Source organism: Pan paniscus, chromosome 6 (genome assembly GCF_029289425.2).
Source record: "Pan paniscus chromosome 6, NHGRI_mPanPan1-v2.0_pri, whole genome shotgun sequence".
NCBI classification, from domain to species: Eukaryota; Metazoa; Chordata; class Mammalia; order Primates; family Hominidae; genus Pan; species Pan paniscus.
Genome location: NC_073255.2, coordinates 113,977,053 through 113,990,041, shown reverse-complemented (window position 1 = coordinate 113,990,041; position 12,989 = coordinate 113,977,053). Strand labels below are relative to the sequence as shown.

The window sequence follows — 12,989 nt, the reverse complement described above, 5'->3', positions numbered from 1 at the left end:
AAATGCTACAAAAAATTTGTTTACACTGGTGCTAGTATTCAATACTAATAGAGTGGGCAATAAAATGTTCCTCAGTTCCTGATAATAGCCTGGGTGAGAGTACACATGGCACTGAACTTAGTAATTTATCTTCTACAGTCGTGGGTGCACACAGTGACTCTTAATAGAGAACCCGCTGTGGTGCTACCTGCAGCTCTGGGTCCCCTGCAGCCAGGTGCAGGTATGCAGCCCAGTGCAGATGTGCAGCCCTAAGCCCTGTTTAAACACATGGCCACCTGCTGTACCTTCTAACCTGTTTTGAGTTGAGGAACAGAATGCATGAGCCTATGAACTCACCTCTGTGGTCATCAGCTGCTTCATCTTCTCTTCTGTGTTACAGATCACAGTAACTTAATCATAACTTCCTATGGAGAGCCAGAATATTATTTTACTATTGATTCCGAAGGGGTCTTTTGTTGCTGATGTGGTTTATGCATCAGAACTTTAGTTGTTCTTGTGCCAAATTCGATTCTGTTTGATTTTTTTTAATCTCCAAAGCATAAATAGTAAGGACAACTATGATTTGTCAGTTTCTGCTCTGTAACAAATTTATCCCCCAACTCTGTATGTCACTAAAGCAAATGCAAACTCTTCATGTTCTACCTTTCACTCCTCCATTCAGAACTTGTACTGTTATGCGTAAGCATAGCATAATTATCCCTAGTAGTTTTATCTTTTCACTCTCTTCCCCCTAGATATTTTCTCCTTAATTTCCCTAAATGAATTGTCATTGTCTCTTGATTGCTCTCATAAACTACTGTCATTTTCTCACTTTCCCTTCCCCTGCAAGTAGACTACACAGCTCTCTCATTCCCCAGCATTCTCTTTCCAATCCTAGGTCACCCCATGTGCTGGACTTTGCCTCCCTGTGTCAGTAGACATTGTTGGTCCTTTCACCTTCTCACTTCTGGAAGCCCTGTTCTTAACTCTTGTGCCTGGATTGCTGTACCACCGGTGTATAGCAGAGGTTTTTCATCACTTCATGGTCTCTCGCCACTTTCCATTTTTCTTCTTCATCCTCCCACCTTATCTAAACCCCTGCCTTCAGTTATATATGTGGAGTGATGCCCTCATCTGTGTCTCTCATCCCTCTTAACTCACCCTTCCACTGCCTTCTGAATGTGTCATTATTCGTCTTTCCAACACTTTGTTCCTATTACACAGATGCAAAAACTTGGATCCTTTCTTTGAGCTTACCCACTCTTTTTGCCCTATATTCAGCAGCCAAACCCTGTTGGTCTCTGTTGCATCCATTACCCAGCCACCTCTATTCAGTATAGATATGATTGTTCTAATTCTGGCCTTTTATCACTCACCTAGTCGGCTAACAACCTAATTGTGATCCCTGCCTCAGGCTCTGCCTCCCGGATGAGCCCTCTCCCCTCTGCTCCCTAGGCATCTTCCCAAGGCATAGATAATGCTCAGACCTCTACAGCTCCTAAGCTGTGTTTACCAGCTCTCCTGCTGCTACATAGTCGCACAGACCATCTCCAGAATGCAGCCTGTTCTAGGCAGCATCCTGGACCTTCCATGAGTTGGCTCCAGCAATCTTATTTTCAGCCACCTTCTTTCATACCCCTTCTCCATGCCATCTAGAGCAAAAGGCTGCCATGAGAAGAACTGTAAGTGTGCCACTGGCATCCAGCCACTTGAGCTTGGAATCCAAGGTTCACCTTCCTAGCTGCATGACTCCAAGCATGTTAAATAGCCTCCTTTACTTTTTGTAGCCTCAGTTTCTTCACTGAAACCAGGATTTTATTTATTTATTTATTTTTATTGAGACGGAGTCTTGCTTTGTCACCCAGGCTGGAGTGCAGTGGCACAATCTTGGCTCACTGCAACCTCTGCTGCCCGGGATCAAGTGATTCTCCTGCCTTAGCCTCCTGAGTAGCTGGGATTACAGGCACCTGCCACCATGTCCGGCTAATTTTTTTGTATTTTTAGTAGAGATGGGGTTTAGCCATGTTGGCCAGCCTGGTCTCAAACTCCTGACCTCAGGTGATCCACCTGCCTTGACCTCCCAAAGTGCTGGGATTACAGGCATGAGCCACTGCACCCGACCTATTATTTATCTTATTACTTACCTTATGATATTATGAAGACCAAAAAACAATTTTTTTTTTTTTGAGACAGAATCTCACTCTGTCGCTCAGGCTGGAGTGCAGTGGCACGATCCTGGCTCACTGAAATCTCCGCCTCCCGAGTTCAAGTGATTCTTCTGCCTCAGCCTCCTGAGTAGCTGGGATTACAGGTGTGCGCCACCATGCCCAGCTAATTTTGTGTATTTAGTAGAGATGGAGTTTCACCATATTAGCCAGGCTTATCCTGAACTCCTGACCTCAGGTGATCCACCTGCCTTGGTCTCCCAAAGTGCTGGGATTACAGGTGTGAGCCACCACACCCGGCCCAAGAATTCTTATAGAACTCTTACCACAATCCCTGGTACTTAGTAAGCTAGAGGAGCCTCAATAAATGCTAGAGGATGATGATGTTGATCTCATCATAATTATCATCCTTATTAAAATTTCGCTTGGCAGAAGTGATGCTGGGTATATTACCCATATAAGTGTGGTATGCCCTTGTCACTGTGCCTTTGTGCCTTTCTCTGCCTGGACTACCAAAATCCTAATCACACTGTAGTCCCCAGCTAACATGTTACCTTCTCACTGGCTTAATCACCTCCCAGCCAGGAGAGCTCTTGCCCTCCTTTGAACTGTCATATCAGTTTGTCTGGACCTTGGATCTTATCATATAATTATCTGTTCTCATGTCCCATTTTCTGTATTTATGAGGCATATAGTTACTGAACTCCATTGAAAATCCTTTCCTCTGTTTGCTGGCTATATAGCCCTGGGTACGTTGCTATATTTGTTTGCTAGTGCTACCAAAACAAAATACCACAAACTAGGTGGCTTAAACAACAGAAAATTTATATTCTCACATTTCTAGAATCTGAAAGTTCAAGATCAAGGTGTTGGCAGGGTTGGTTTCTTCTGAGGTCTCTCTCTTTGGCTTGTAGATAGCCGCTTTTTCCCTGTGTCTTCTCTTTTGTGTCCTACATGTCTGTGTCTCAGTTTTCTCTTCTTATAACAAACCAGTTGGATGGGATTACGTCCCACCCTAAAGACCTCTTTTTAACTTAATTTCTCTTTTAAAGGCCCTGTTTCCAACTATAGTCACATTCTGAAATATTTGAGAGTTAGGACTTCAACTATGACTTTTGGTAGAACACAGTTCAGCCCATAACAGTTGCTTTAATCTTTCTGTGCTTCAGTTTCCTCTTATGTAAAATCTGCAAAAAGTACCTCTTGAGTGGACTGAAAATATGTAATATATGCAAAGCAACACCTTAATACCCCATAATAGATGTTTAATGAATATTCATGACTTCTACCCTTACTACTTCAAGCTTCTTGAGAATGAGAATAAAGCATCTTGTGTCCTTGCAGTTCTAGGACAAACTTTGAATTGCTTATAAATATTTGGTGAATGAAAAATCAAATAGCAGAAGTGAGTCTATAATAATTGTATGCATTTCTCTTTCTCTCTTAGATGGATCCAGATACTAGATGATAACTAAGATTTCAATAACAGAGTATACCAGGAAACATGTAGAAAAGTCAGTGTTACCGCTGTAAATATAATATGCCACACTGAGCCAGTTCAGTATGGAATATTTTCTCATGTCCTACTTACCACAGACTCCAGTAAGTCATAGGGAAATGATATGTGACAAAATTGCACACACACAAGAAAAACAGTATCTTCACACAGCCAGAGCTTTCAAGTGATGAGGGACGCAAAGACATTGTGCACAATAGGTGTTCCTGTCCATTGTCTGCCGATTCAGCTATCTTTGATCTCTGCAAAAGAGGAACCATGGGTATGGTACTGTGAATGCATAATAGACCAGGAATTGGAAGAGCGGCACGCAGTGTGCTGCTCAGTGATCAAGTCGTGGAGAGACCCAGACACCATGCATCTGATGATAAGCATCTTCTCTTGGTGCCTTGGAGTCTCTCATTTCCTTCCAGTTCGACTCCAAAGGGCCTGTTTCATCTTCAGCACCTTTACAATGTGCCACTTTGAGTCTGTAGGTTCTTTCTTTCAGAGGCCACCACAGATAATGGGTACCTCATTATGTTTTCTTGATATCACTACATTCTTTCTTCCCGGTGCATCTGCCTCCTGCAGCTCTCTGAAGTGGATTTGACTCCTCATCATCCCTAGTGATAACTAACTCTGCTTTAAAAGAATTGGTATCTGTTGGTTGGCTTGGAGTCAGGGAGTTGAGTGTAAGTTCTTGTTTTATTGTATATAATGCTAGCAACTTTTACCAGTGTTAGTAAAGATAAGAGATAATAAGACAATTCCGTACCTAAGAATTGTACCCTTTCATAACAGCACCACTTGGATATATAGAAAGAGTTTGTTGTGAGATCAGATGTAAAACAAATAAAAGTTATTCGTGAAATGATATGGAAGACTGGGATTAGAAACTGTGGCATTCAAGAAGCCAGTTAAGCTGATTCTCAGAATTGACAGAGATTCTAGAGATGGTGTAGTGCAGATGGTGTAGTGCAGGGATTCTCAGCCTCACTGCACATAGTAATCTCATAGAAAAATTTTAACAAGGACAGATGCAGAAATTCTTATTAAACTGTCAGGACTGAAGTCCAGAGGTCGCTATATTTTAAAAAGGTCTGCAAGTGATTGTAACATGCATCTATGGAGGAAAACATCAATGTAGGAGAAAAAGGGAAAGAAACCAACTGGAGTAAAGGCTCTGTCGTGAGCACTGTGCTGGCTCCTGTACATTCTCCATCTCTTTTTATCTTCATAGTAAGTGAGATGGTTTGACAAATAGGGAGACTGAAGCTCTGCCTTCATGTGGGACACTCAACTGCCTCCTTCCCTGCTGTTGGCAGTGCTTGGATGAATATGCATTGTATGCCTCTTCTCTCTTCCAAGAAGACTGGTTTCTCTGATTACTTTGCATTTTACCCTGGATAGAGATGGTCTTACCCTCTTTTGAGCTTCAAAAAATCAGGCTTCAGGCTAATTCCAACCTGGTGAATCTTTCTCAGCAATTCTACCCCCATAAAACAATCTTTACATTTTAAATTTCTATTCATTTTTCTAACTATTCATAAGATTTTCATATGAAGAGTTCTGGTTCAGAAACACAGAGAAAATCCTTACTGTGCCTCTCACATGGTTACTTGGTTAGGTGTGTTTCAACTCATCATTCTGCCAACCGTAAATAGCTGAGTCCATATCACATGGGAAATGTAGGTGCAAATTCACAAAACACTCACGGGCTGTAAACAGCCAGGGAGTTGTTCTTCCCATGGACCTGCAGGTTGCAGCAGCAGCATCTGAGCAAAACAGAGCTGTTCTGAGCAGTAGGGCGGGGAGCAGCACGTCTTTGTGTGGACCAGAATGCACCAGCCTCTGGGTGTATCATCTCACACTCTACTTCCTAGACTAAGGCCCTTTCTTGGGCCTTTCAGTGAATCCAACCCAGGTTTGTATTTTGTGTTGTCCCCCCGCCCAAAGAAAAAATTCATTTGCACTTAAGGAAGAACAAGAGTGTCTTGATTAAGGTATCAAGTTGGTAAAAATGGAAAAACAATTTGATTTAGAGAGTTAATGAACGAACATCTTTCTTTGATGCTTTTCATTAACATTACACATATTAGGTAAACTGTGTATAGGTGTTTATTTTTCTTTATGGAAGTAACACATGATCTATATAGAAAAAATTTCAAATACATCAAAGAAAAAAAGGAAAAGAAAGATACTTGTAATCCCACCGCTTCAGAAGCACCACTTTGGTGTATTTCTTCCACATGGTGGTAGGGGATGGCAGGGGGAAATGTGTACCAGTATTTTAAACATATGAGCATTTTTACTTAAAAGTATATATTGAACATTTTTCACTGTTGACTGCATAGTATCTCCATGCATGAACATACTCAAGTTCATTTAACCCATCCCTTACCATTAGATATTTATGTTGTTTCTGATTTTTCTTTCCAGCTTTTATAAATAATACTTCAAAGGCCATCCTTGTAGCTAGTTCTAATTAGTACAGTATAGTTTGGATGATATAAAAATTTCATATATGTGTGACAAGGAATAACAAGTTGAAGTACAGTAAGAAAGAATGTAATTGCTTGTGATAAATATAGGCTTAGCTTCAAAATAGCTAGCTTAAAATTTCCCTTATAGTGTACTTTAAAGATTTCACTGATGATCTTGGAGGTGAGGCATCTAGCCATTGCTGGAATGAAATAACACACGATGTTCAAAGTTTGGTTGGTAATTGACTTAGTGCATATTTTTGCTACTTTCATATACCATTTATCTCATATGAAAAGAGCAATTCTGTACACAAGTAATACATAAACAAAAATTTTAAGAATATGTAACTTCATAAAATGAGATTTGATGATTGATTTGAATTTCTAAGAGAAAAAAATAATAACTTTCATCTAAGTTTACGTGTTCGCTGGCAGTTTTTGAATCGTTGCCAGAATCATGAAATTCATCATTCAAGAGCCTTTGTCCTCCTAGTCCCCGTTCTGTTCTGTGTCTCCTCATTTGGATACGTTCTGTGTCTCCTCATTTGGATACGTTCTGTGTCTCCTCATTTGGATACGAATGCTTTTCATTTTATTACTGCCTTTGTGCCCTTGGCTTTGAGTCCCGTGGTGGCAGTTGTTTGTGCTTCAGGGAGCATTTGTAATTTCAGTGTGAGGACTTGGGGAGGTCAACAGAAATCTCTGGTCTTTGCCCTCCTTCAGCCTCCACATTAAGGACATAGGGCTTCTTCCTAGGCAGTAACTGTATTTTGATTCATACTTGTAATCCCTAACCGTTTTGATTGATGGGACAAGGGCTGAAACTACATTCTCTTGAGGATAGAATATTTTTATCCTTGAGAATAATCATTCATCTCTTCCTGACCCACCTTACCATTTCTTTGCTTTGATCCTAAATCTTTTTTGTTCTTTTTAGGCTGGAGGCTCCCAGGTGATTTTCACAAATCCTTTAGAAATCGTCAAGATCCGTTTGCAAGTGGCAGGAGAAATCACCACTGGTCCTCGAGTCAGTGCTCTGTCTGTCGTGCGGGACCTGGGGTTTTTTGGGATCTACAAGGTAACTTTTTTTTTTTTTAGTCATGTATTTGATTACTTTCTCATCTCCTAATGTAGAAACTATTCTTCAACATGAAATCCGTTTTTCTTGCATTTCTACACCTGGAGAAGATGTTCTACCCAAGCTGCAGAGGCACCTTCATGCCAATTAGAAGGAGGTGCCCCTTCCTGCCATCTGCCAAAAAACTATCCTCATCAATACACAAATCTAGGATGACTATGATAGGAATCGTGCCCTCTAGAGTTGTTCAGTGCAGCTCTTTGCAGCAACACTGGCTAGAATTTTATTTGGATTTGTTATTGATACGCTGAGTTCAGTTCAAGGAGAAACCTGTATCATAATTTATTTTCTGATCCTATGCATATGGTCCGATCCATGTTTTCTCTATATATGTATGCCTTGTCTTAATTATTATAAATCTTAATCATTTTTCATTTAGGAAATGTTTTTTCAGAATGATTACAAAACCAAACTTCTAGATGATTCTTGAAATTTGTTATTCATACTGCTCTACCAAAAAGTTATAATGGAACTTACTAGAACTGTCTGCCTATATGCCAACCTACAAGGCTTTATCAAACATAATGTATACACAAGTTTTCAATGAAGAATTTTTTAAAAAAACATTTTACGCTAGCTTGACTAAGTAAACCTTTAGGGATATGGGAGAAAAATAAAATGTCTACTTAAGATAGTTTCATTTATTTACACAGAAATGTATACAGTCACATTATATAAAATTAATACTGCTTTGTTTCTATAAACACATATCAACAAATATTAAAATTATTCATGAATTTTGAATCAGCATCTTGAGCTCCATTTAACCCACTTTTTAGGTCATCTGTTAGCATGGTTTTGCAGAATACATTGTCTTCATTTTTATCCCAAGCTTTGTAATTTGAAGCATTTTTGACTTTTATGTATGATATTGTTCCTGCAAATTTTATCCCATAGACACATAATATTAAGACAGTCAATTGCTTTTTTCCTATTCCCAGTTAATCCTGAATGGATATAACTGGTCCCCATAATGTAACAACTTACCATATTGCTAGAGTAAACTTGAAATGACTTGTTTTGACATTTGACACAGTATTTGTGAGATCCTCCTCCCAGAAATACTTTTTTACTCTTTTTCTTTCTAACCTGAGTTTTGCAAGTGACCTCAGTAAACATCCAGAATTAGTAATAATTGTGGCTGTCTCAGGAGAATCTGCCTTCCCCGAATGGTACTCTGCTTCTCCAGGTCAAGTGATTGGAAAGAGTACTCCATGATCTGAGACTTTGTGAAGATTGAATATAAAGTGATGCCCTCTTTTCTGGGATTAATTTTAGCAGGGGAAATTTTTGCCTTATATTTAGGCATATGTGGTACTTAGGAATAAACCTGCTGATTTTTTAAGTAGAACTTAAAATGCTCAATCTGTGATTCTACAATATAACACAATGTTCTATAGCTGTTTTGCTTACCAATTTATTACCCAGCTGTAAAAAATAAACACTGTTGTCATGAGGCATAGCATTGATCAATTTGAAGAAAAATCATCTTTTCTAAATTTTTAGGCTCTTGCAGTCTGTAATATGATGTAGCAGCATGTCATTTTGACAAGATGCCAGGAGTCTTTCAATGGGTTGTCTGGTAAAAAGCACTTAGGTACTATGGCAGTGACTGTTATCGAAATGTCTAGATGAGTAAAATGGTAGGAACTTGTTTGCTGATACAGAAACAGAGACTGTTAAACTACCTGCAAATGATACAATACTGGGACTTAGTGCTTTTCATCTTCACATTATTTAATAATCTTAATCCCCTTTAACACTTCTTGGAAGTAGTTGGTATCCTGGTTTTGTAGTTCAGGTGAATAGAGGCTGCCAACCATGGTATCTGAGCTGAAATTGAGGCTCAGAAGTTTCTTGTTTCCACTTTTGTGCTAAAATTGCTTTCCTGAAATGAGCAGGATTGCTCAAGTTTGAGCAAGAGAACTCTCCCATATGAAGTTAGTTTAATTACTAGTCTAGTAGTTTAATCTAGTTCAGAAGCATTCCACAGGGCTTGGTGCTCCCTTCTAAAATGCTGTTTTTGGTGTACTGGTAATTACCAAGAAAATCAGTAATGCTTTGAGCTTCTGGAACCTTGATTTTGTTGCAAGAAAGTGACCTAGTAATCTCTATCTTCCTGTTGGTCATCAGTATCAGCTACATTCAGAGACCCGGGAGTCAGGATTTCATTCAGCAGATGTTGACCTCTGTGGTTTGGTCTCCTTTCAGTCTGATTAGCTCTTGTATTACAAGTCTGGTTGGTCCTCATTTATATATTCCCAGCATTCTGTCTTGGGCTTTGTTTCTTGTGAACCTCTCTTCTCCAGCCCCACCCCACTTCACCTTTACGTGGTCAGACATCACAGCAGGTTAAGATCCATCTTTCTAGGGAGCATCACAGCATTAGCATTGCTTTGTAGTTTAATGTGTTTTTGTTTCAGGATAGCACTTTTTAGTAATAAAGCTTTTCTGTTTCTAGTCCTGGTTGGCTAGAAAAATGCAAATGACTAGGGGTGACCTCACATAGTACTTTTAAACCTGGTATGTGTCCCTCCAGGTGGGTCTTTAAAAAGAAGAACCACTGTCCTAGATTTAGTTGAGACAGGTAATCTTTCTCCTTCCCTCTGTTCTTTTGTTTCTGTTGTTAACATTACAATGCCAGACCCAAGAAGGGTGAGTGGTTGGCTCTGTCTGTGTGTTTAGGCCTGCTGAGCTTTAACCTTACCTAAATTGGAAAATCAGGCTTTCTGTTTTTCTTCTGTATTGACTTGCAAAATAAGCAAACTATTCTGACTTCCCAGTAAGTGGCAATTAGAATACTTGTTTTAGAAATACATTTGCAACTGAAAAAAAGTGGAAAACGGTCAACATTTTGCATTCCTAAAGTAAGAAATAGTTTAGCACAAATATAGTAAACAATGTAAATAAAGCCCCCCTCTAAAATGCTAACATTTAGAGAGATTTAGTTATAGCACAGAGGATGTAGGTGACTGAAGTGAAGGCAGCGTAATTAATTGCCTTTGAAAGAGCTATTTGAATGTAATGTAGCTAAGAAAACAAATCTGCAATGTCTACTTCTTTTTAAAAAGAATTATGAGAATGTATTTCCCTTTCCCTGCATAACTTCTGTTTTATTGCATAAACCCCTGGAGCATAAAAATAAAAGTCAAATAAACTTAACATAGCAAAAAAAGTTGTATCCATCTACTTTTGAACATTACCTTTTCCGTAGGAGCTGTCAGAGCGTTAATGAGGGGACAAATTATACTTTAGGAATGGAATGAAACTTATCATTTAACAGTAAATGGCAGCACAGCTAATTAGGCCAAAAAGACGCTTCGTTAGGAAGCAGTGGAACTGTCCACGTCTCTTTTTGAGTACAAAACATGGTCAGTGAAGCAATGACAGCTGGGATCCATCAAGCACTGTTGAAAAGTTTTCAAATTCTATAATCACAAATTAAACCTTGACTCTACCTTGGAAGGTCACTTAGGAATATGGACTCTGTCTGCTGTGTTCTAATCAAAGGCATTGTTTTTTTCCACTGCATTTGACAGTATTCAAAGATATTTTTATCCATATACATAAATGTTGTATACATGTGTTCATCTATAATGTGTGTATAAATGATTCATTGGAGCTATTGTTCATAAACTCAGAAAGCAAGTTATGATATATCAGTACATTATTATTTATTCTGCCAGTTATCTCAAAGAGAGATTGATTTTTTTAGTTTAAAAAGTAAAATATAATTTATATTTCAAAAAAATCAAGTAATTTAGAAAGGTGTATGAAGAAAAGTAAAATTATCTCTCTACCCTTTACTGCTCCATTCTCTTCAAAGGATAGCCACTGCTGAAGATTTTATATTAATATATCCTTAAAAAAAGAAAAACTTTCTGCTCAGATTAGTATTTCTCTTTCAAAAATTTTACGAATATCAGCATCAGAAAAGTATGTATGTTTTCCATAGCAAAGACATAGAATCACCCTAGGTTACCATTAACAGGAGATTGGATAAGGAAAATGTGGAAACTACACACAATGGAGTACTAGACAACCATAAAAAAGAACTAAATTATATCCTTTGCAGCAACATGGATGCAACTGCAGGCCACTATCCTAAGCAAATCAATGCAGAAACAGAAAACCAGATATCACATTTTCACTTGTAAGTTGGAGCTGAACCTTGGGTACACATGAGCACAAAGACACCAACAGGAGGAAGGGAAAGAGGAAAGGAGGAAAGGGCTGAAAAGCTTCCTTTCAGGTACTCTGCTCAGTACCTAGCTGACAGGATTAATAGAAGCCCAAGCCTCAGCATCATGCAATATATCCTTGTAACAAACCTGTATATGTACCCCCTGAATCTAAAATTAAAATGAAAGGAGAATATTTTACTTTTCTTAAGTAAAATTGTGTTTTAACACAAATAGAATCTTTTCAAACACAATATATCTTAAAGCTCTTTCCTCATTTTATTTAATAACTATGGAAATTTTTTTGTTTAACTGTTTGCTGTTGATGAATATGTTTCTAGTTTGAAGATATATCAAGCAATGCCATGGTGATCATCCCTATGTATATTTTGACATACTTTTGTGATTGTTTAGAAAAGATAAATTCCTAGCATTGAAGTTGTTAGGTCAAAGGGCATGTGCACTTTTTAGTGTTAATAGATTTTATCCAGTTTTTTCAGTTTATCCCTTTTTTCTTGGTAACATGTAAGTACTCATAAGATTAATTCTTCAGTTTATCATCTTTTAAAAACTTGTATTTTTACGTGCTCACAGCCGGACCTGAAGGAAGCAGTTGTTTAGTCTACTTTGAGAACACATTGCCATTCTAGTTTTCTGATACCCAGGGACATGCTGTGGTTTTACAACCAGCCTAGTGGTAGTTCTCACCCATCCATTTCTACTTTTATCCTTCATCTGAGCCTCTGTGAAAGCCTCTTCAGGGCTTTCTTTATTTTGTCTCTTGACTCTCCTAAATCCACTGTTGCCACAGCAGCCAAAGTGATCCATTTAAAATGTAAATCATATTAATTCACTCACTCAACACACTCATTGAGAGCTTACTGTGTGCCAGGCACTGTTCCAGCCTTTAGGAGATGGCTGTTTAAAGCCAAGTCCCTGCTCACAGTATATTGGGTAGGACAGGGCAGCTATCAAGAGAACAAAGATATGGCCGAGCATGGTGCCTTACATCTGTAATCTCAGTATTTCAGGAGGCCAGGGCAATCTCTTAATGCCAGGAATTCAAGACTAGCCTAGGCAGCATAGCAAGACACCATCCCTCCAAAAATAAATAAATATAAGTTAGCGGGGCATGGTGGTACACATCTGTAGTCCCAGCTACTTGGGAGGCTGAGGCAGGAGAATCACTTGAACCCAGGAGTTCGAGGCTGTGGTGAGCTATATGATTGCACCACCACACTCTAGCCCTAGCAACAGAGTGAGATGCTGTGTCTAAAAAAAAAAAAAAAAAAAAAAAAAGAAAGAAAAAAGAAAGGAATACGCAAAATTAATATGACATCAGCTGGTGCTACCGTGAAGAAAAAGAAGCTGATTTTAAAAATGAGCAAAGGACTAGAATAGATATTTCTCCAAAGAAGACATACCAATGGCCAACACGTATGTGAAAAAAGGATGTAAAAAATTTTCAACATCACTAATCATCAGGGAAATGCAAATCATAACTACAATGAGACAGCACTTCATACCTGTTAGGATAGCTATTAG

At 38.7% G+C, this 12,989-nt stretch overlaps 1 protein-coding gene across 2 annotated transcripts in view; it reads left to right on the top strand.

The window, feature by feature from the left end:
- Positions 1-12,989, top strand: part of SLC25A13 (solute carrier family 25 member 13) — a 201,450-nt gene that overhangs the window by 168,251 nt on the left and 20,210 nt on the right. For both annotated transcript variants that reach the window (XM_003809698.3, XM_055114723.1), the window contains one exon: positions 7,063-7,203. In XM_003809698.3, coding sequence (XP_003809746.2) covers positions 7,063-7,203 — 141 coding nt within the window. The remainder of the gene's footprint in view (positions 1-7,062; positions 7,204-12,989) is intronic.